This window comes from Saccopteryx bilineata, chromosome 2 (assembly GCF_036850765.1).
Source record: "Saccopteryx bilineata isolate mSacBil1 chromosome 2, mSacBil1_pri_phased_curated, whole genome shotgun sequence".
Taxonomy (NCBI): Eukaryota; Metazoa; Chordata; class Mammalia; order Chiroptera; family Emballonuridae; genus Saccopteryx; species Saccopteryx bilineata.
This window is the reverse complement of record NC_089491.1, coordinates 384,676,409-384,698,701: the sequence shown is the minus strand read 5'-3', so window position 1 is coordinate 384,698,701 and position 22,293 is coordinate 384,676,409. Positions and strand designations below refer to the sequence as shown.

At 49.1% G+C, this 22,293-nt stretch overlaps 1 protein-coding gene across 1 annotated transcript; it reads left to right on the top strand.

The window, feature by feature from the left end:
* The first annotated feature begins 3,729 nt into the window (after positions 1-3,729).
* CCDC182 (coiled-coil domain containing 182) lies at positions 3,730-4,191 on the top strand. The gene has a single exon (XM_066255516.1). It carries the CDS (start codon positions 3,730-3,732, stop codon positions 4,189-4,191), a length of 462 nt encoding a protein of 153 aa, XP_066111613.1.
* Positions 4,192-22,293: the final 18,102 nt, after the last annotated feature.

The following is a 22,293-nucleotide window of genomic DNA, read 5'->3' as shown; positions in this document are numbered from 1 at the left end:
CTCAGAGAGAGGGATAGATAGGGATAGACAAACAGGAACGGAGAGAGATGAGAAGCATCAATCATCAGTTTCTCATTGCGACACCTTAGTTGTTCATTGATTGCTTTCTCATATGTGCCTTGACCGCGGGCCTTCAGCAGACCAAGTAACCGCCTGCTTGAGCCAGTGACCTTAGACTTCAAGGCAGTGACCCTTAGGCTCAAACCAGCAACCATGGGATCATTTAGATTAGTGGTCCCCAACCCCCGGGGCCGCGGACCTGTACCGGTTCGTGGGCCATTTGGTACCAGTCCACAGAGAAAGAATAAATAACTTACATTATTTCCGTTTTATTTATATTTAAGTCTGAATGATGTTTTATTTTAAAAAAAATGACCAGATTCCCTCTGTGACATCCGTCAAAGACTCACTCTTGATGCTTGTCTCGTAAGTTCAACAATTATATTTAAAAATACCACAGCCCTGGCCGGTTGGCTCAGCGGTAGAGCGTCGGCCTAGCGTGCGGAGGACCCGGGTTCGATTCCTGGCCAGGGCACACAGGAGAAGCGCCCATTTGCTTCTCCACCCCTCCGCCGCGCTTTCCTCTCTGTCTCTCTCTTCCCCTCCCGCAGCCGAGGCTCCATTGGAGCAAAGACGGCCCGGGCGCTGGGGATGGCTCTGTGGCCTCTGCCTCAGGCGCTAGAGTGGCTCTGGTCGCAACATGGCGACACCCAGGATGGGCAGAGCATCGCCCCTGGTGGGCGTGCCGGGTGGATCCCGGTCGGGCGCATGCGGGAGTCTGTCTGACTGTCTCTCCCTGTTTCCAGCTTCAGAAAAATGAAAAAAATAAAATAAAATAAATAAATAAAAAAAATAAAATAAAAATACCACAGTTTTTACGCAGGTCGCATAATTTTATTTTGTGCATTTATCCGTCCCACCCTAAAGGCCGGTCCGTGGCCCCAAAATGGTTGGGGACCACTGATGTAGATGATCCCACGCTCAAGTCGTCAATCCTGTGTTCAAGCTGCTGAGCCCGTGCTCAAGCCGTGACCTTGGGGTTTCAAACTTGGGACCTCAGCGTCCCAGCTTGATGCTCTCACCACTGAGACCACTGGTCAGGTCAGGCTGCTATTACTTTTTAAGTTATGCTTATTTCTTTCATAGCTTTGGTTATGACTTCCGGCATTCACAGAGAACCAGTAAGTGTGTGTGTGTGAGCGCGCACACGCGGGGGGGGGGGGGGAGAGGGAGAGAGAGAGAGAGAGAGAGAGAGAGGCACTCAAAGAATGACAGAAACCATAAGAGACACAATTTTTTCTTTCACTGATTCAAAAAATATTTATTGGACCTGCGCACACACCCTAATTAACGCACCACAAGCCCGCAGGATTACTTCGAGTAATCCAGTTCCCATCCGGATCTTAGTCTGGGAATATGGAAGGTGCTGTTTCCGTTCAGACCAGTAGGTGTCATCATGTCAGAAGGAAAGACAGGGGGAGCCGCCTACAAACATAATGTCTATTTCTTCTAGTTTTCTAAGTGCCATTATGGGCAGGCCACCAGGCAGGACACTTGAGGGTACATAGGACGAGACATGCACAGTCCTCATGGACCTTACTGCGTCATCATGGGGTGGGAGGGGTGGCGGTGGACCTGAAAGGCCAGGTCCTCGGTCATAAAGGAGGGAGAAGGCGTTAAGTGCCCCAGGAGAGGTTCGGAAGGACTGCGTGGCGTGGATCTTAGACTATCAGAGACCTCGGAGACGTTGTCTCCCACCTTCTCCCATTACAGCGGAGGGAACAGGCTCAGTGGGGGGAGGGGAGGTGACCAGTGGCCCCACAGCAATTCCAGACACCAGATCTCCTGACTCCTGCAATAGTTCTCTTCCCACCAAGCATTCGGTTTCAATATTTAGAGTTGTTATCCCACCTTGAGATTCAAAAGTACACCTTAGTTTAGCCATAGACCCCCCTGCAAAGTGCCTTTTCTGATGCCCACGGCAGGGCACTCTAGGAAGTTCAATTGGCACCTCGGAGAAGGCAGCTGCCTTCATCACGGGCCCTGTGGTTCCAGAGTCGTCCCAACAGGCTCAGGAGGGCTGACTGTGCGCGCCTCTTCCCAGAGACATCCTGTCGGTAGCTTGAAATAAGCCGCGTTGGAAGTATTTACGCTATGAAAATCAGCAACAGCTATAAATCAGAGCTTTTCCTTTTTTCCCTCCCAGTGAGCTGCACACCACTGAACTAGTGTCCCAACTCTGTCGGTAAGGAGACCGGAGCTCACGGAGGTGAGGTAAATCTGCCAAAGAGACACAGCTCGTGGGTGGCAGAGCTGAGACCCCAGCCCAGGTGGTTGGATGCTAGAGTGCTCAGAGGTGGCGGGGTCAGGAGGACTAGGAGCCATCTGGCTGTGAAGGTCTAGGTTGACCCCATGTTCCTCATGTGGATGCTGGTGTGAGTGCCGCCCCAGGCTGGTGTCATGAACCTGATGGCAACTTTGGGACAAAAACCAGTTTGCACGAAATAGTGACCAGTCCAGCATTGGATGAACTGGATTCCAGGCACAGTGTTGGAGAGATGTTTAGAGTTGGAGGCCAGAAGAGAAGTCTGGGCAAGAGATTGAGCTCTGCTACGTAGAGGTTTGTTCTGGACTAAACCAGACGGAGGTCGGCTAGAAACATTTTCTTTTCTTCGAGTAATCAGATAAGTGTGAGATTCATCCCTGCATATATATGTCTCTTCTCATCTGTCAACATTCAGATGTGGTCTGGCAGGGCAGGGAATGGGGGACCCATCACTCCTGCTCACACTTGTTTCCCCGGTCCTGGTGCACAGTGAGCACTCGATGAATACTTAGAGAATAAACAAGTGTGACCTGATTTCACCCTGCACAGCCTGAGCCTGCACTGCTGGGACCACACATCAAAACCTCAGTACATTTCTTGCAGCTTCTAAGATTGTCGAGAATTCTGACATCATTATAAGAGTATGGATTGGATCAGAAATTACTTTTTTATAGCATTTTAGAGCTAGAAGTGGGATTAGGTATTATCTCTTATGATATATTTTTAATAGATTTTATTTACTGATTTTTAGAGAGAGAAAGAAAGGAAGCAGAATCAGGAAGCATCAATTCATAGTAGTAGTTGCTTCTTGTATGAGCCTTGATCGGGTAATTATGCCTGTGGTTTCAAACCAGGGACTCGGCATTCCAGGTCGGTGTCTTATCCACTGCGCTATGACAGTCAGGCTTTTACGATATTTTTGCTTCACCAATGAGGTACTGAAGCCCAGAAACCATGCCGAGACCCTCCAGGCCCCCTGCCAGTGGGGGAGGTCACCCAACCTCGGGGCCAGCAAGTCCGGCCTGGCCTGCTCTGGGCCTCAGCTTGTCTCTCAGGTTAAAGGAGAGATCGAGCTCTGGTTCTGGATGGGTAATGAGTTGATCAAACGATCAGAATCTACATCTCAGGAGCGACAGTTAGATACCTATACTTTTTGGATAGATAAGCAGACAAAGCTCTGAAAACCAATCAAGTGGACTAAAGTATGCAAATGAACGGATTGTGGTTTTTCTTCCTGATTGGCTGAAGAGGCCCTGATGTCACAATACATAGGTTTCCCCACTCCAGATGATTGTCTCTAGTCTGTACCCACCCCTCACCCCACCCCGCCCCACCCCGGCCCCAGAGAAAACCTGGCTGACCTGGCTTAGTGCCTTCCCTTTGTCCCAACAGGAAGAAAGACTATGGAACCACTCTACCAGGCGGGGTCCATTCTCATGAAGGTGAACACCTTACAAGGGAAGAAGATGGTGGAGAGTGGCCTCCAGTCCGGGGACTTTTCCCTCCCTGCGTCGGGTCCCTCCGGCCTCCTGCCTCCACCTGACTTGGAGATCCTGCAGCAGAAGGTGGCCGCCGTGCAGCGGGAGCTGGAGGACTTTAAGAACGAGGCCTCGAAGGCCATCCATTGCCTGGAGGACGCCTTCTGTAAGATGAACGCGGCCATGGCGCAGCAGGAGGAGCAGGCGGCCCGGGTGAAGCAGCGGCTGAGGGAGGAGGAGGACCGGGGCATCGTGCGGAACAAGGTCCTCACCTTCCTGCTGCCCCGTGAGAAGCAGCTCCGGGAGCACTGCCGGCGGCTGGAGGGCATCTTGCTGGGCAGGAGCCGCCAGGCACCCAGCCTCCCCAGGAAGGTCCGGAGGAACTGACGCCTCCGCCTCCGGGGGGAGGAGCCACGCTTCCCACTCAACAGCCAATAGATTTTTTTCAGTGGGTTTCAATGGAAACCCTAAGTGCCTCTATCCTTGGGACACCCTTCCCCCATTCCTATTGCTTTCCTTCCACCCAAATAACACCTTGCTGAGAGGCGAAAAGACCCGGTACGTTCTTTCCATGAAGCTCTGTTTATCCAGCATCGCCAAAGAAGGAGGGGCCCCACCATACACAGACACCAGTAACGTTCACCTTTAATGGTTTTCCTGCTTGTAATGGTAACAGTGCTCAAATGTATCACTTTTTTTTTTTTTTTTTAACTCTTCTTAAACTGATTGTGTTGTACAGATTTACCTTTTAATGCCTCAAGGCTCTCGTGGTTTGTTACTCAGGGCATGGTCTCCTGAGAGGGCTCAGCCGTTCGCCCTGGCACCGAATGGTCTCAGGTTGCCTTAGTTTTGCTGTTCTTGCTTTCTCCCAGCTCGCTTTTCTGTCTACTCGGACTGTTAGGCAGTCACCTCTCACTTTTCTTGGTGCCTTTGTCCAACTTGACCTCCTCTCCAGTTAGTCTGCAGACTGTCCAATCAGATCGACAGAGCTTATTAGGGCCCCAAAGGGCGGAGTCACACGAGCTCAGGGCACTGAAGTCACAGCACTTAGAGCAGGGGTCCCCAAACTTTTTACACAGGAGGCCAGTTCACTGTCCCTCAGACCGTTGGAGGGCCGGACTATAAAAAAAAACTATGAACAAATCCCTATGCACACTGCACATATCTTATTTTAAAGTAAAAAAAAAACAAAAACAAAATGGGAACAAATACAATATTTAAAATAAAGAACAAATAAATTTAAATCAACAAACTGACCAGTATTTCAATGGGAACTTTGCTCCTCTCACTGACCACCAATGAAAGAGGTGCCCCTTCCGGAAGTGCGGCGGGGGCCGGATAAATGGCCTCAGGGGGCTGCATGCGGCCCGCGGGCCGTAGTTTGGGGACCCCTGACTTAGAGGGTGGGGTTGTGAATAGTGAATCTGATCTCCACGTCTGACCCATGGAGCAGACATCGTTCCAGTGCTACATCGTCCACTCTCAGAATCTCTCTGAGCAAGATTTGAACACCTGGAACCCCCAAGGTGAACTTCACAAAAGGACCGTGCGACCCATCGTTAGTTGCATATCCCTCTATCAACCACCTCCTTGAAGGGCTGCATCCCTATTCTAAATTTAGGCCATTTCTCCCATCCAAGTACTAACCAGGCCCGACCCTGCTTAGCTTCCGAGATCAGACGAGATCGGGTGCGTTCAGGGTGGTATGGCTGTAGACTAAACTAATTTAGGCCATTTCTACTTTGGAAGATTTAGCCGAAGTGGTAATAATAAAACTACTAATATTACTAATATTATTACTACTGCTGCTACTACTGCTAATACTAGGTTACAGTTATCAAGAATACGATACAAGCCCTGGCCGGTTGGCTCAGCGGTAGAGCGTCGGCCTAGCGTGCGGAGGACCCGGGTTCGATTCCCGGCCAGGGCACACAGGAGAAGCGCCCATTTGCTTCTCCACCCCTCCGCCGCGCTTTCCTCTCTGTCTCTCTCTTCCCCTCCCGCAGCCAAGGCTCCATTGGAGCAAAGATGGCCCGGGCGCTGGGGATGGCTCTGTGGCCTCTGCCCCAGGCGCTACAGTGGCTCTGGTCGCAACATGGCAACGCCCAGGATGGGCAGAGCATCGCCCCCTGGTGGGCAGAGCGTCGCCCCTGGTGGGCGTGCCGGGTGGATCCCGGTCGGGCGCATGCGGGAGTCTGTCTGACTGTCTCTCCCCGTTTCCAGCTTCAGAAAAATGAAAAAAAAAAAAAAAAAAAAAAAGAATACGATACATTCTAGGTGCCGGGCTTGGCTCTTTGAAGGTAGGTTCTATTATAACCTTCACTTTAGGATTCTGAGAAAACTAAAAGCTCAGAGAGGCTAAGCAACTCGCCCAAGGTCACACAGCTGATAAATGGTAAGAGTTGAGATTTGAACCTAGGAATGTCTAACTTCAGAGGCTGTGCTCTTCACCATGATGTAGTATTTCTGGAAGCCTTATGAATGTCTGCTAAATATTACCCGAGTAGATAAAACATTAGCATGCTGAATTGCTGAGATGAGTTCCGGCAGAAGGAATTGCTTATTGTGTGTGTATGATTCCTAAACCTTAAACCTTGTAGGGGATGCCTGTGTATGTGTTTACAAATGTACCTTCGGAGGAGAAATTTTTTGGCCAACTATAAGAAGAGGTTCACAAAATCACCTGTCCTGTGCAGAGGAAACTGGACCTCATGCTGATTCATGTAGGAAGGACTTGTGTCTACTGCAGGCCCAGCATGGAATGACGGCCCAGACATGGCGGTGTTCATGGGAATTGGGAGAAGAGAGGCACTGTCTTGTGATTGGTGTGCCCCAGGCCACACCTGGAGTGGTCAGGTGCTTAGTTCTGGGCCAACATTTTAGAGGGTCCTAGACAGCATGCCCAGAGGGTATGGGCAAGCCAGGGAATCCTGAGGAGGGGGCGTGACCAAATCCTGGAGACCTTGGCCGAGGTGTTTGATGGGAAACCAGATCATGACCTTCCAAACACTGGAAGGCCTGGTTGTGCTTGGGGTTTGAGAGACGGACTAATGTCACCCTTCTTTTCCCCACCTCCATTAGGAACCAGCTGAAGAATAAACACAAGAGCCAGGAAAATGGCAACAGAATATCACCATTATTGCCCATAAAGCTGCTTGAGAAGGAGTTAGAATCTGTGAGCCACGTGGGCTTGCTAAGACTCACCCCTGAACCTGATGCAGTCTCCAGGAACAGGTGCGGGCAGTGATAGACAGCTGTTTCCATAAACCAGAGAGTGTGACTTCCCTACTGAGGGACAGCTCAAGAGAGACGAAGGGGTGAGCTATGTAAGGGCTGATCTTTCCTGCAAACCCACCAGAAAGTCACTCCCATTTCTGGGATCAGGAGTGAGTGAGGGGAAGGAGAACTCGTGATGCCGCTTGAATGGCGGTCCCTCAATAATGAAAGAAGAATGAGAAAGAAAGGTCCGCTCCCAAGGATTAAGAAAGAGGGTTAGCCTGACCAGGCAGTGGCGTAGTGGATAGAGTGTCGGACTGGGACGCAGAGGGCCCAGGTTCGAAACCCCGAGGTCGCTGGCTTGAGCGCAGGCTCATCTAGCTTGAGTGCGGGGTTGCTGGCTGTAGTGTGAGATCATAGACATGATGACCCCATGATCGCTGGCTTGAACCCAAGGTTGCTGGCTTGAGCAAGGGGTCACTCACTCTGCTGTAGTGCCCCCCTCATCAAGGTTCACATGAGAAAGCAGTCAGTGAACAACTAAGGAGTTGCAATGAAGGCTTGATGCTTCTCATCTCTCTCCCTTCCTGTCTGTCTATCTTTGTCCCCTGCTTCTCTCTGTCAGAAAGAAAGAAAGAAAGAGAGAAAGAAAGAGAGAGAGAGAGAGAAAGAAAGAAAGAGAAAGGAAGAGTGTCAGACTGAAGCCACATAATTCTATAGGGTAGTGTCAGCAACAAAAGATGGATGCTCGCGGGGCCGCGGTAAGAAACAGAAACAACACTGGTGCTTCTTCCGCGTCTGTGCAGTAAAGGGCTGACTCAGCAAGAGTGGGACGTTCAAATCCTACACGTTTCAAAGGGAGGCCCGGCTCCTGACCAACTCCTGGGAGACAGCCTCTAAGCCCTTGCAATATGCTGCCGGATGAGAGGGTCTTGGTTAACCCGGGGCGTGGGCCAAGCCAGAGAGTTTATTCTAACCATGTGATCTATGGTGGGGAGGCTGGGCCAGCCTGTATCAGTGTGACCTCTGGAGGGGCCGGAGACTGCGGAACTAAGGTCGGCCACGGAGGTGCTCTGTGCCCAGTTATATAAACCACCAGTAAAAACCCTGGACACCAAGACTCGGGTGGGCTTCCCTGGCTGATGGCACTTCATACGTGTTGTCATGCCTTGTTGTTGGAGAAGTTAAAGCATTGTCCCGACGAGACGGCTGGCAGCTTGTGCCTGGTCCCTCCTGGACGCTTTCCTCTGCCCCTTTTTCCCTTTCGCTGATCTTAGCCTGCAGCCTTCAGCTGGAAGAAACTAATCCTGTAAACAACAGCTGTTCTCAGTCTCTGAGCAGTTCTAGTGAATCACAATGTTTGAGGATGGTCCTGGGGACCTGTGATGTGGTGTCAGATGCACTTGACCTTTCACCCTTACTGTTCTCATAGTAACCGGTGAGCTAGGCACGATTATCCCCGTGACATGTGAAGAAACCAAGGCACAGAAAGGTTCAGTAACTTGCCTAGGAGTACACAGCAAGACTCCACAGCTCCCTCTCCTGGCCACCACCATCACCAAAGGAAGGGACTTGTCATGATAGGCTGGCCTCCTTTGCTTCAAGGCCCCATGGGGGTGACCCCAAGGCCCTCCAGTTTCTAGGAGGTGAGTCATCTTGCATGGATGATGATGAGGAGGAGGCGCTGGAGGAAGAGGCAAGAACCTTGAAAATTTCCTGTCTTGGCGAGCTCAGGTGCGCACCGTCCAGGCTGGGTTAGACCAGTGTCTTACCTGGAGACAGGGAGGAAGTCTAAGTGTCTCCTCAGCGGCAGGGCTTCGAGCTTCCTTCCTCTCTTCCGTCAAGGGCTTTTCGCTGCAAGCCCCAGGACACCTGTTTTGCTGACTTCTTTGAGGAGTGTTCTTTTTCACATAACCAGACATCTGAAGCGGAGGGTGGGTTCAGTCAACAGTGATGTGGCTCTGGTTTGGTTTATCTGTGATCCTCTTTCCTCCCTCCCTCACCACGTCCCCCAAGGGTCACATGATGATGGCTGCAGGAGTCCCAAAATGTGTCATTGCTCCGTGACTTCCTAAGCTAAAAAGAAGTGGCAGGCCTAAACCCTTTTCCAGAACCCCCCAGTAGAGTTCTCTGACACCTCCTTGGACAGACCTGCCTTGCTTGCCCACCCTAAACTAATCAAGAGCAAAGAAAAGAGCGATGGTCATAACTCAGCCCCTGGGCTGGGCACCTCAGTTACCCAAGATCTGAACAAAATCAAGGTCCCATTAGTGAAGTTGCCTGTTGGGAAGTAACTAACCCCAATACCACAACCTCAGTCTTAGCTTTTCTACTCAATTGCTACCAAGGGCCAGGTAGAAGGGAGCTCTGGGGGACAGCATGGCAGTGTGAGAAGCTGACACTGTGCTGCAGGAAGCATGGACTTAGATCTGGGAACTGAGGAGGTGGGCTGGGTGAGGTGTGGAGTGAATTTGGTGCTATGGGTGCAAGTCACCTTCACCTGCCCCATACCCAGGCTTCAACCTTGAAGGCTTCAGATGACCCAGATGGTGCCAGGGAGATTTTGTAACCTCTCAGTCCTTAAAATAGGCAGCCACTCTTAGAGAGGCTGCATGTCACCATCTAGACTGACCAACTAGTCCTGGTTTAACAAACTGTCTCTGAAAACTGGAAGTCCCGTCTGCCAGGAACCCTCAGAGTCCAGGGCAACTGGCATTAGACATAAACCACCTGGTGATGGCCCAGGTGAGGCTCTTAGCAGAAGGAAGAGCAGGAAGCATGGACGGTGGTAGCCCTCTCTGCCAGGCCGGTGCATCTGAGTGCCAACCAGAGGCGGCTGGCCCGCCCGTTCTGGGGCAGGAGTAGCTTACCCTTGACTCTGTTTCTCCTCTCCACCTTCAGGTCCTTGTCCACTGCGTCAAATTGGCCAGGAGATTTGAGAGCTAGGCCTTTCTGGGCGAGGTTTGAGAGCCATGTGTGGACAGCGGGGATTTCTGATTAGATCACATCTCACAGCTGAGACCCTATCCTCATCGTGGAGGACAGAGGACTCCATGGTCAATTAAAGAGCCCAAGAAGGGACAGCTTTTTGTAGCTTTGGAAGATGAGGTGCCCATTCCAACTCTTCTCTTGCCAACAGTGAACAATAAAACTGAGCAGCCCGACTGCTCACTTTCTTTGAAAGTCTAAGGCAAAGAGAAGGCAAAATAAACAGATGGTCCCCGCCCCGCCTCCCGTCAATAACCACAGTTCGCAAAGGTTTTCTCCAAGCTGCCACGCTCCACTGGCTCCTCTGAGCACTGCCTGCAGTCAGAAGGATGCCGAGATCTTAGACACATGGGTCCCTCGTGGGGCAACCACGGTGGCCACGGAGCGCTCCCTGGAACCCCATGTCTTACTCTGCTATGGGCTGGGCCGCCTGGGTGAGCAGCAAGGTGGCGGAGGGGCAGGAAAGCCAAGCACGGGGTACCCGGTGCAGGGAACACCGAACCTCAGCTGCCGTAACTCAGGCTTACCTTTTCTGCTGGCCTGACACCCAGGGCCGGAAAGCAAGCTCAGGGACGGCGTGGCTGGGGCTGGGTGGAGCTGGCGGGGTGGGTGGGGAGCGAAGGTTTGGGCCTCTTTCCACGCAGCACTGCCTCCCGATCTGATCCCATCCATTTAGTGATCCCCGAAGTGCCGAAGGCAGCAAGCCTCGGGCATCTTCCCCGACACTCACCAGGTGTCGGTCTTTCCTTGATTTTCCCTGGGAAAACAGTCTGGCAGTGTCTCAACCCACTGGACAGAGAGTTGCCATGTGACTCAGCATTTCTACTCCCAGGGGTAAACCCAAGAGAATCAAAAACACATGTCCACGCAAAGCTTGTACATGAAGCTTCTTAGCGTTATTCATAGTAGCCCCAAAGTGGAACAACCCGAATGTCAATCGACTGACTGATCAAGGATAAATAAAATGTGGTATATTCATACAATGGGATGTTATTTGGCAGTAAAGAAAAAAAAAGAATAAAATACTAATCATGCTACAATATACAATATTAGGCTAAGAGAAAGAAGCCAGTCGTAAAAGGCCACATAGTGTATGATACGACTTCTCCGCAATGTCCAGAACAGGCACATCTGTAGAGACAGAACACAGATCAGTGGGTGCGCAGGGCTGGGCCTGGGGTGGGAGAAGTAAGGAGAGTGAGTGCTAATGGGTGAGAAGTTTCTTTTTGAAGTGACACCAGTGTTCTAAAATTACTGTGCACTTTAGGTAAATTGTATGCTATGGGAACTATATCACAATAAAGGCACTTAAAAAGTGGAAGTTCAAATACACAATGGGGGAATAAACAAACAATGTTACAATTTATGATTTAACCCCCCTTGAATACTAAGAGCTACAAAGCAAGACTGAGTTTGTGTTGAATTGTTTTTAGTTTATGGTCATTCTGGAGACACGTGGGCCCCAGAGTTTATTTGGGTCAGATGGGTCAAAAGTGTCTGGCGCGTATTAGGCGTACCATAAATGATCATTGAATCAAAACTGTAAGTAAGGCACGAAAAGTTGTGGTCAGTGACCTTGATTGACCTCCACCATCTCTAAGAAGTCTGCAGAGAGTGGCAGCTGGTGTAAGACATTCTTTCGTGCCCCACTGTGTGCCGGACTCCCCTCTCCAGGGCACAGGTGATAGAGCCACTGGAGGGACATCAGGGCCTAGGCCTCCCTCCCGGCCCGAATGACATCTCTGATGGGGTAAGTAAGAGCAGCATCAGGAACATACTGCTCAAAGTGCTCTGGATAGCTGTCATGTGACAAGGAGGTGAGTCAGAGGTCGTAGGCTTCTCAGGTCTCTTGGCTGATGTGCCCTTCTAGAGGCTGCACTCTGGTGAGATCTCTTAGTTGACCTCATCTCACCTCTTTCCTTTCGGGTTCCTTTCAACAGCAGGAGAGAGCAGAGGATCGGCACTTAGTCTCTGCGGACAAACGGGCCTGGTTTAAGGACCAGGTCGGCCGCTCAGTTTCCCTGTGGTGGAGGAATGGGCTTTACCCCCTCACGGCACTGGCCAATAGACGTACATGTGATAGAGGGAAATGTTTCATAATTCTGAGCTGTCAACATTGTTGTGCTAGCCTCATGTGGTTATTGAGAATTTGAGATGCAGCTAGTGGGATTTAAAAACTGAATTTTAGCGCTGGCCAGTGGCTCAGTGGATAGAGCGACACCCTGACTTTCAGACATCCATCATCCTAGGAAAGGTTCTCAAAGATGCTCTGTCAGTCTGGGGTGACAAGGAGACCAAGACTTGGAGAAGGGAGAGAAGCTGGCTCTGGTGTCCTTGGCTTGTCTGTCACCATCCCGGATGGTTATCGCTTCAAGAGGGCCATGGCTCTATTTCTGGGTATGACAGTTCTGGTGGAGTCAAACTTGTCTCTACTAAATAAATTAGATCTCTCCAGGGCAGATCAATATTTAATGTGGGGTTTAAAAAGACCAACTCAGGAAATGAGTTTAAAAGTGGAGAATTTGCCTTAGGTGGCAATTTCTGAAATACAGTGGTATCAGGGGACAGATTATTCAAACCCAAGACATGGATAATATAAAAACAGTTGAACAAGCCGGGTTCTGCTTCCTGGGCACCGGTGACTCTGAATCCTTCAGTTTTCTGTGTGCTACTCACAGAGGTATGTGTCAAGTCGGAAGAGACCATATGCTATGAAAGCATCTCCTCCAGTGATGGCTAACACCTCCAGCTGCTTCAGCCCTCACCTGTGGCAGACCTTACTAATCAATCCCAGCTTTTTCCACCTTGAGTTAGTTGCAGATTCATACTTTTTTCCTAAATACTGTACCATACTCTAGGTAGTCAACATCTATCAGCCGGAGTGCACTTGATGTGAAATTTGTTTTCCCACCTCATCTAGTCCAATTTTTCATTTAACAGAAGAGAAGCTCAAGGTTACACAGTGAATTAGGGGCTGATCTAGGACCATGGCCCAAGTTCTCTTGCTCCTAACACATAACTTACTGCCCCCCCCCACATGAATGCATTAGAGGTTGGAGATTTATTTTATTTTGAGAGAGAGAGAGAGAGAGAGGGAGAGAGAGAGAGAGAGAAACAGAGACAGAGACAGGAAGGGAGAGAGATGAAAAGTATCAATTTGTAGTTGTGTCACTTTAGTTGCTCATTGATTGCTTTCTCATACATGCCTTGACTGGGGGGCTCCAGCCAAGCCAGTGACCCCTTGCTCAAGCTGGCGATCTTGGGCTTCAAGCCAGTGACCTTTGGACTCAAGCCAGTGACCATGTGCTCAAGCTGGTAAGCCTGCGTTCAAGCCAGATGAGCCCGGAGACCTCCAGGTTTGGAACCTGGGATCTCAGTGCCCCAGATCGGTGCTCTATCTACTGTGCTACCACCAGGGAGGCCACCAGGGATTCTTTTACTGTCCTTTCCGTGAGCAACATGGAGCTTTCCTTGAGTGACTTTGAATGCTTTGTTCTAGAGATAAAATTATGGAATTTCACATCTAGTGAGCAGCTTAGAGATTATCTATTTGAACTTATTCCACCAAGGGGAAAATAAAAATCAGAGAGGTTAAGTGGCTGGTCTAAAGCACACAGCTGGTGGCTCTCTTCTTGACATCAGTAATACACACTCCAATCCTAGTGCTCTATTTTTGAGGCTTGGACAAATTGTTCACATGTTCTAACTTACATTTTCCAGTTAGAATCTCAATACCTAAGAGCTGCAGAAGATACGTGTTTTAAGAAATGCACAACATCTATTTTTGATATATTTAATGTTTTCATAAAAAACCCTCAGCTTTACTTTTCTAATAATAGTTTGTTTGTACAGTGTAGGGAATACAGTCAATAATTTCAGAATAACTATGTATGGAGTCAGATGGTTACTAGTCTTATTGTGATGGCCCCTTTGTAAGGTATATAAATGTCTTAGTTTTTAAATTTTATTTATTTATTTATTCATTTTTTAGAGAGAGAGAGAGAAGAGGGTGGAGCAAGAAACATCAACTCCCATATGTGCCTTGACCAGGCAAGCCCAGGGTTTCAAACCAGTGACCTTAGTGTTCCAGGTCAATGCTTTATCCCTTGCGCCACCACAGGTTGGGCCATAAATGTCTAATCATTACATTGTATACTTGAAACTAATATAATACTATATGTCAGCTTTAATTAAAAAAATAATAATAATAGCTTGAAAAGCCCTGGAAAATAGGAACGATAAGGATAGAACTAGCCTTAATATATATCAAACATTCTATACAACAGGGGTCCCCAAACTACGGCCCGCAGGCCGCATGCGGCCCCCTGAGGCCATTTATCTGGCCCCCGCCGCACTTCCGGAAGGGGCACCTCTTTCATTGGTGGTCAGTGAGAGGAGCATAGTTCCCATTGAAATACTGGTCAGTTTGTTGATTTAAATTTACTTGTTCTTTATTTTAAATATTGTATTTGTTCCCATTTTGTTTTTTTACTTTAAAATAAGATATGTGCAGTGGGCATAAGGATTTGTTCATTGTTTTTTTTATAGTCCAGCCCTCCAACAGTCTGAGGGACAGTGAACTGGCCCCCTGTGTAAAAAGTTTGGGGACCCCTGCTATACAATCTCCATAAATAAAACAACGTGGTGCTGGAGCGTAAACAGACCGAGAGGAATAGAAGGTTCAGAAACAGGCCCAAGTACACATGAAAATACAGAATAGGATAAAGATGACGTCTCAAGCCTCTGTGAAAATGATGGACTCTTAAATAAATGGTGTTGGGGCAAATAGAAAGAGATATTTTGTTTGATACAAAAATTGGTTTGTATCCCCTAAATCAATAATAACTGGGACCCTAGATTTATGCTGGGCCATAGAAAGGGTCCATTTGGTATGAAAATCTTTTAAATGATTTTTTGGAAATGATGGTTTCTAAGATAGGAAAGAGATGGTCTTTGCCCGGGGTGGAGGGGCAAGTCAAAATTTAATGCGACTTTGGTGGCGTCTACTTCCTCATCCATAACATGGCAATAGTGAGTCCTGTCCCCCCAGCTGCACAGGCAGATGGTAAAGGTCAAATGGGATCACGTCTGGAAAGGAGGTTTGAAAAGTAAGGGATTATTGTGACAGGCAAAGGGGAAGGAGCCGGCAGATAGAGGTTCTCCGGGGTGGGGGGGTGGGGGGGAGATGCCGCCTTGGCATCGGAACACTGGCAAGAATTTTCATGCCCTCATTATACTAGGTGCTCCTGTCAGATTTAAAACCAGCCTCTGCTTCATTGCCCGAGACGCTGTGATATTTTAGGAATGGCAGTCCACGCTGAAAAAGGTCGCTTTCCTGAATTTGCTACTGGGTATTATTTTTATGACACCGTTTTGTTATCCAACTTCAAAATATACATCATATTTATATTGCCTCTGCTAAGCATATATTTTTATTTTATTGCTTACCATGTGGGTGACATTTGGTTATTGAATGTCTGGAGAATTGGACCCGGTGGTTGTGTTTTTTTGTGTATGTGTGTTTTTATTCTTTCGTGAGTGCCTGCTCTGATGTATTAATCTGTACAAAAGGAATGAGACAGGGAACATAAGCATTCACGCACACACGCACACACACACACTATAATCACATTGCCATTTTATCTCACTTTGTGGGTGTGTGGCTACATTTATAAGAGCAGACAGATCTGAAATAGGGGGTCTGAACTGATTCAGGTGGGGAGCAATGAAACCGGCAGCCTCCTGGGAGTCGGTTAAGGGAGGGAGGGAGAGAGCTTTTTGTTTTCTGTTTGTGAAGGACACACCAGGCAAGGAGCAACGATGGAGCCATTGTGAGTCTGAGCTGAAAGGGACCCTGGAGACATATTTATATGTCTATAAAAATATAGACATGTGTTTTATAGATATTTTATATCTTATATATCCGTATATCTATTCAGCACTTCACATAATTCCTGATCTTGGGCTCAATAGATGGTTATTGAATCAGGGAACAAAAAAAAATGGCTATAGAAACCATTTATTGAGATTGTATTCTGTGCAAGATACATTACATTACATGCATTCTCTTAACCTCCTAGCATCCTGCAAAGTCATTTCATCATCTCCATTCAAAAAATAAAGGAAATTGGGCTCCTCAAAAAGTTAAACATAGGACCCAACCTGTGGTGGCGCAGTGGATAAAATGTTGGCCTGGAACACTGAGGTCGCCAGTTCGAAACCTTAGGCTTGCCTGGTCAAGGCACATATGGGAGTTGAAGCTTCCTGCCCCTCTTCCCTTCTCTCTCTCTCTCTCTCCTCTTTAAAATTAATAAATAAAATCTTAAAAAAAAAAAGTTAAACCTATAGGATTGTCATATGACCCAGCATTTTCACTCCAGAGGAATTGAAAGCAGCTGCTCAAACAAATATAATATTTCTACAGGAATGTGACAGCAACAGTACTCACAGTAACCGAGAGGGACATGTCTCACATGTCCATCAACAGATGTGTGGATAAACAAATTGTGTTCCAGTCATACACTGGAATATTATTCAGCCACAAAGAGGAACAAAGTGCTGATACATACTACAACATGAATGTACCGTGGAAACATTGTAAGTCAAAGAAGCCAGACACAGAAGATCATCTTCCCTCCATATGAAATGTACAGAATAGGGAAAAATCCATAGAAACAGAAAGCAGATTAGTGGTTATCAGGGGTTAGAGGTGGAGTAGGTGAGGAATGATTCCTTAATGGATATGGGGTTTTATTTTGGGGGTAATGAAAATGTTTTGAAGCCAGATAGAGGTAATGATTGCACAACACTGTGAATGTTCTAAATGCCACTGAATTGTTTACTTAAAATGGTTAATTTTATGTTATGTGAATTTCACTTCAATTTAGGGAAAAAAAGGAAACTCAGTTTAGAGGGTGTGGTAGATGGATTATATTGGCAATCCTAATCACTCTCCTCCCTGCGTTCACACCATCTGCCCTGTAAGTTTATCGGCCTCTTCCATTCTGACTCTGGTCTTGGAGAAATGACTCTTTGGCCAATTGACGGAAGCAAATTTAATGGAGAGGCTTAGAAAAGCCCACATGTGTTTTTTACTCACTGTGTTGGACTTAAACCCCGCCATGAGAACAAGCCTGGACTAGCCTTCTAGGGGCTGAGAGACCATGTGGAGTAGATCGAAGTTCTCCCAGCCAAGGTCATCCTACACCAGCCAGCCCCCAGCCACCCTGCTAGCTGCCTGTAGATCATGTCTGACCTCGGCCAAGATCAACCAAGCCTGGCTCACATCAGCAGAACCACCAGACTACTCATAGAGTCATGAGAAATAATAACCGATTGTTGTGAAGTCAGTTAAGTTTTGAAGTGGCTTGTTTTATAGTAATTGCTAACAGATACAGAGAGGTTGCAGAACTTGCCTGAGGTCTCACACCTTGTAAGAAAAGGCAGCACTGATTCCAAAAAATGGTTCTAAAGGCACTGTTCTACTCACTGTCACTTCATTTTACAAGTGAAGAAAAGAGACTCAGAAAGGTTGAGGGGAGAAGGAGATAAATGCATTACCTGGGGGAGGTGGTGAGAGTCATCCTTCTCTGTCTTTGCCCATGAAGGGTTAGCACGTGTAAGCCCTCCCAGCCTGTACCTAACACCAGTGGTCCCCAACCTTTTTTGGGCCACGGACCGGTTTAATGTCAGAAAATATTTTCACGGACCGGCCTTTAGGGTGGGATGGATAAACGTATCACGTGACCGAGACAAGCGTCAAGAGTGAGTCTTAGACGGATGTCACAGAGGGAATCTGGTCCTTTTTTAAAAATAAAACATCGTTCAGACTTAAATATAACTAAAACGGAAATAATGTAAGTTATCAATATTTATTCTTTCTCTGCAGACCAGTACCAAATGGCCCACGAACCAGTACCGGTCCGCGGCCGGGGGTTGGGGGCCACTGCCCTAACACCATACACACATCACGCCTCAAGCCCCAACTCAACATTGCAGGAAGGTATTGAAATGCTAGTGTCGGTTTCCAAGTTGTGTTTCAAGCGATATCTGTAAATTTCCGTCCGGTTTTGGCAAGGCTGCTGTCCTGCCCTGCCTGGCCGCGGGCATGGCCTCGCTGGCAGAAGAAGTAGACAGATCGCTTTGCTCTGCGCTGTTCTTCTCTCTGAAGGCACTGCTCTGGCGTTATCATGGATCTTTAGAAGATGTTAATTTTATGAAGCAGTGAGTCGCTAGGATGATGGTCACCTGACCAGCTGTAGCGGCAGGGTCTCGGGAGGGGGACTTACGTCTCACACAGGCCACATGAGTCAGTGTGCCAGGGTCAAGATTTTCAGTGTGGTGCTATTCTCTGACAACCCTCTCATACAAAGAGAATGCTTAAATGATTAGTTTACCTCCCCCCTCAAAGAAATGATTCCTCTTGCAGGAAGAGAGGCCACACTGAGCTACATCATCAAGTGCTAAGGGAGGCAGGGCAAGGAGAGGGGAGGATTTCATGGGCTGGGATGAAGGAAGAGGATTTTCAGGGGGTCCAGCAGAGTCACATCTGAGCTGCAGGGTAAAAAGGGAGTAGATGGGAGAATGAATGGGCTTCTGAATTGTGTTGTTGGGGTCTATGGATGTGAGTCTTCTTCAATGAGTCAAGAAAGGCACCGAACTGTGTCCTTGGTCAGACAGTGCCCTGAGATTGAGCGCTGTGAGCCCGAACTGTGTAAGAGTCACATCAGGCGTGGGATAGAGGCCACTGTGAGCTGGACAGGATAAGTGGAAAGCCTGCATCCAGTTCACACTCAGGCCGTCATCCCGGTCACCTGGATTTGGGAAGATCCTATGAGGATTGCCCTCCCACCACCGGCCTATATCAGCAGGGCCCCACCCATTCCCAGGACTCTGTGCTCTCCTAACCGGCATTTCCAAAGCCGAGATCCCAGGTCCCAGGGCTTAGCAGCTGAGAAAACTAGGAGTCTGGCTTTACCTTGATGGGGAGGCCTGAGCCTCAGTTCTCCATTCCTGTGGCGGCTGCTTTGCCACCAGGATGGGGCTCTGCTGGGCTCAGTCTCACCGGCATGGGCACAGGCTCATGGAGAACCTGGGCTGAGCATTGAAGCCAGAAATGGAAACAGAAAGGACTTTCTCTTCCTTCATTATCATGTACCATGCTGGTCACCACGTACCCAGTGCCACCCATCCGTCACTGCTCTGTACCGTACACCAGATTACACAGGTGTACCACGTACCACATCCACCACAGATCATGTGCTACAACACAGCGCATCCTATACTTAACACACCACACAGCACATATCAAATACATGGCCCACACAGCACGCACGCAGCTCACACAGTTTAACACATTACACACAAACTAACCCGTACTTGTACTACCTGTGAACCCTGAGGTTAAAAAAAGACACTTGCTAAGAAGGGTTCCTGGTGGCTAACTGGACTCATCTGTTGCGACGCCGAGCCTAGCGGCCATTTCCCTGACAGCACCGGGGCCTGACCAGTGAGCTGCGCTGCACGGAGAAGGGGCACTGAGCTCCCGCCTCCCCCTCCCTGCAGAAGGCCAAGGTGGGTCCAGCTGTTTGGCCTGGCAAGAGGACGGTGACCTTTTTCTCAGTGTCTGGTGGCCAAGGACAGTGGCTGATACCACTTCCTCTTGCCACCTATCTGCGGGTCAAGAGGCAGGTTGGGTCCTGGCTCTACCAATGTCATTGGATGCCCTTGAGTAAGTCCTTTCTCCTCTGTCAGCAAGGGGGTACGACTCAATGGTCTGAGATGTTGTGATTAGAGTTTGTTCCATTGCCACTTGGGATGGGGAGTTCTGCTCAGAACTGGATAAAGCAGTCCCCTTCCTGGATGCTCAGTCTCACCGACTGAAGGCAGAGCAGCCCTGGTCTGCAGCCCCTGGTGCATTGCATCATAGTGCAGTGCTCTGCTGGGTTTCCGCCTCCTCCCCCCAGGCTGCCAGCTGTGCAGATCAAGCCCTGTCACTGCCCTAAGACCCCAGGCTCAGGAGACTCTGCTTTTCCACCATCCTGACCCCCAGCCAGCTCCTCTCAGCATCCCCTGGTGTTCCATGGAGAGCTCCTGCTTTGGGGACAAACAGCCAGCAGCTCCTTTGGTCTGGCTAAGCTAAGGATGGCTGAGACAGGTGGCAGCCCCCCCCCCCCCCCCCCCCCCCCCGCTGCAAACAGATGTGATCAAGCCATCAGTCTGTCTTTTTATTTTTTCTTAATCAATCCCCATGACAAATGGGTCTATGAAGGAGGACAGCCTCCCCCAGGCATTCTGTACCTCAGTCAGGACAACAGAAGGAGCTGGGGTTCATAAAATTATAATGCGCCATTTGAGCATATTTCCTAGTAACTGGACCCTCGGGCAGAAAGAAGGTGCCCAAGCCTTTCCTTCCATTAGTGGAGGCGGCTTAACCCTTCACCCCAAGTGCAGATGGAGTTGTTGCCTTCTCATGGGGCCAGGAGCAGGTTTGTGTGCTCAGCGTACTAGAGGGAATTTGGGGGTGGTACATTAGAAGAAGTGTGTGCAGCACTTGGTCATTGGGGAAACTCTGGGCTTTGACACACCTTCACCTCCAGTGGCTGTGTGACCTAACTTCTCTGGGCCTTCGTTTCCTTGTCTGTAAAATAGAAGTTGTAATGCTTGTTCTTTTGGCCACGAGTCATAAGCAAGATGAAGAATGTGAAACCTGGCACAGAGGGTGCTCAGTGAAACTGGAGCCAACACATCATGTGGGACCTTCCTGTGTGCATGGGCTGAGGAGGAGATCGGGAGCTGTCCCTTTGTCCTGACCACAAGTGAAAAGCTGAACAAACCAGAAATCAACAACTCTTAGATCTATCACAGAATTGAGGTCACTGGGAAAACCACTGCACCCCCCAAATGGGAAAGAGAGACAGGCAGATATAGAGAATCACAACTTGAGCAGAAACCTTGGAGCAGAGAGGTCCATAAAAGACATGCTGGGTAAGAAGGTTTGAGGTGTAATTGACAAATTGCTAGAGGCTTGGTGTGGACATGCCAGAGGGCTGGAAACTCCAAGGGGACCCAGCCATAAGGGCCCCACACTTTTATGAGTTTTGCCTCTAGGAGCTCTACCAAGTTCTTACAGTAAAGATGAGAAAAAACTTCCCCTCTTGCTTCCTGCAGGGGGAGGGGAAAGGGAACCATGTGGAACTACTTTAAAGCGCTCTGTTCTTCTTAACAATACCTGCCCTCAAGAGAAACTAGTTAACCAGAGCCTGAGCTGCTGGGGTTTTATCAGAGTCCAAGGGACCTGGGGAAAAAGAAATACCCAATTCAGCCCACTCTAGCCTTCCTGTCCCACCTAAGAGGGTGAAAAAAATTGAGGAGTACTTGTGAAGGTCAGGGCACAGGCTCACTCAACGACGGAGACCTAACCCTAGGGTATAAAGCACTCCCCCACCCCCCACCTCACTCCACTAAGGGTCTAGATGCACAGACCGGCTCCGTCCTTCTCACCATCCTGAAGCAAAAGCAGTCTTCCCCGCTGCCCAGATGAAGAAGCTGAGGCTCACAGGGGTGAAGGAACCGCCCAGGCTTCCATCACTAGCAGAGTGGGAAGCAGGACTTAGGTCCGACCATGACCCACAAGGAAGCTCTTGCACTTGCCCTTCAACCCCATTTGCTCTTGTCCCGAAGCATCTTACGGCTGAAACTTTGCTCTTTTCCCAAACCAGGTGGACACTCTGGCCACATTGGTAATCCAAAGTAGTTACCTCGCATGGCTTCGGGAAGCCACCGTGGGCAATCTAGTGGCCTTTGGGCACTGTTGTTGGAAAGGAGCTCATATGGCAGGTCGCACGCTATGCCTTACCAAGTCACATCTTCCCCAGGGAGCTGATGTCTCTCTCATTCCAAGTCCCTGAAGGGCCTAACCCTACTTCCTTCTGGACATCCAGCCCAAGACCCATGGGCTAAGGATGTGAAGACGCCCAACGGGACACAGGTCTCACGTGAGCTGCCTGGAGCCACGCCTGAGCCCCAGCCCTCCCTGCTGTCAGCATCTCATCAGGCCAACCTGCTGGGACAGATGCAAGAACACCCCTTCTCCTGGACCCCGATGCTGACCCCTCCAGGGCTCAAGGACAGCCGGTCTCCATGATGTGCCCTTTGTTGAATCCACCCAGAAACAACTTGTGTTTCCTGGCGGAAGCAAAGGGAAAAAACTCCAGGCCTTCCACCTGCTTATCTGGGGACAAGCATAAGGAGAGAGCGTGGGGACTGAGTGTGCAGGCTCTGCTA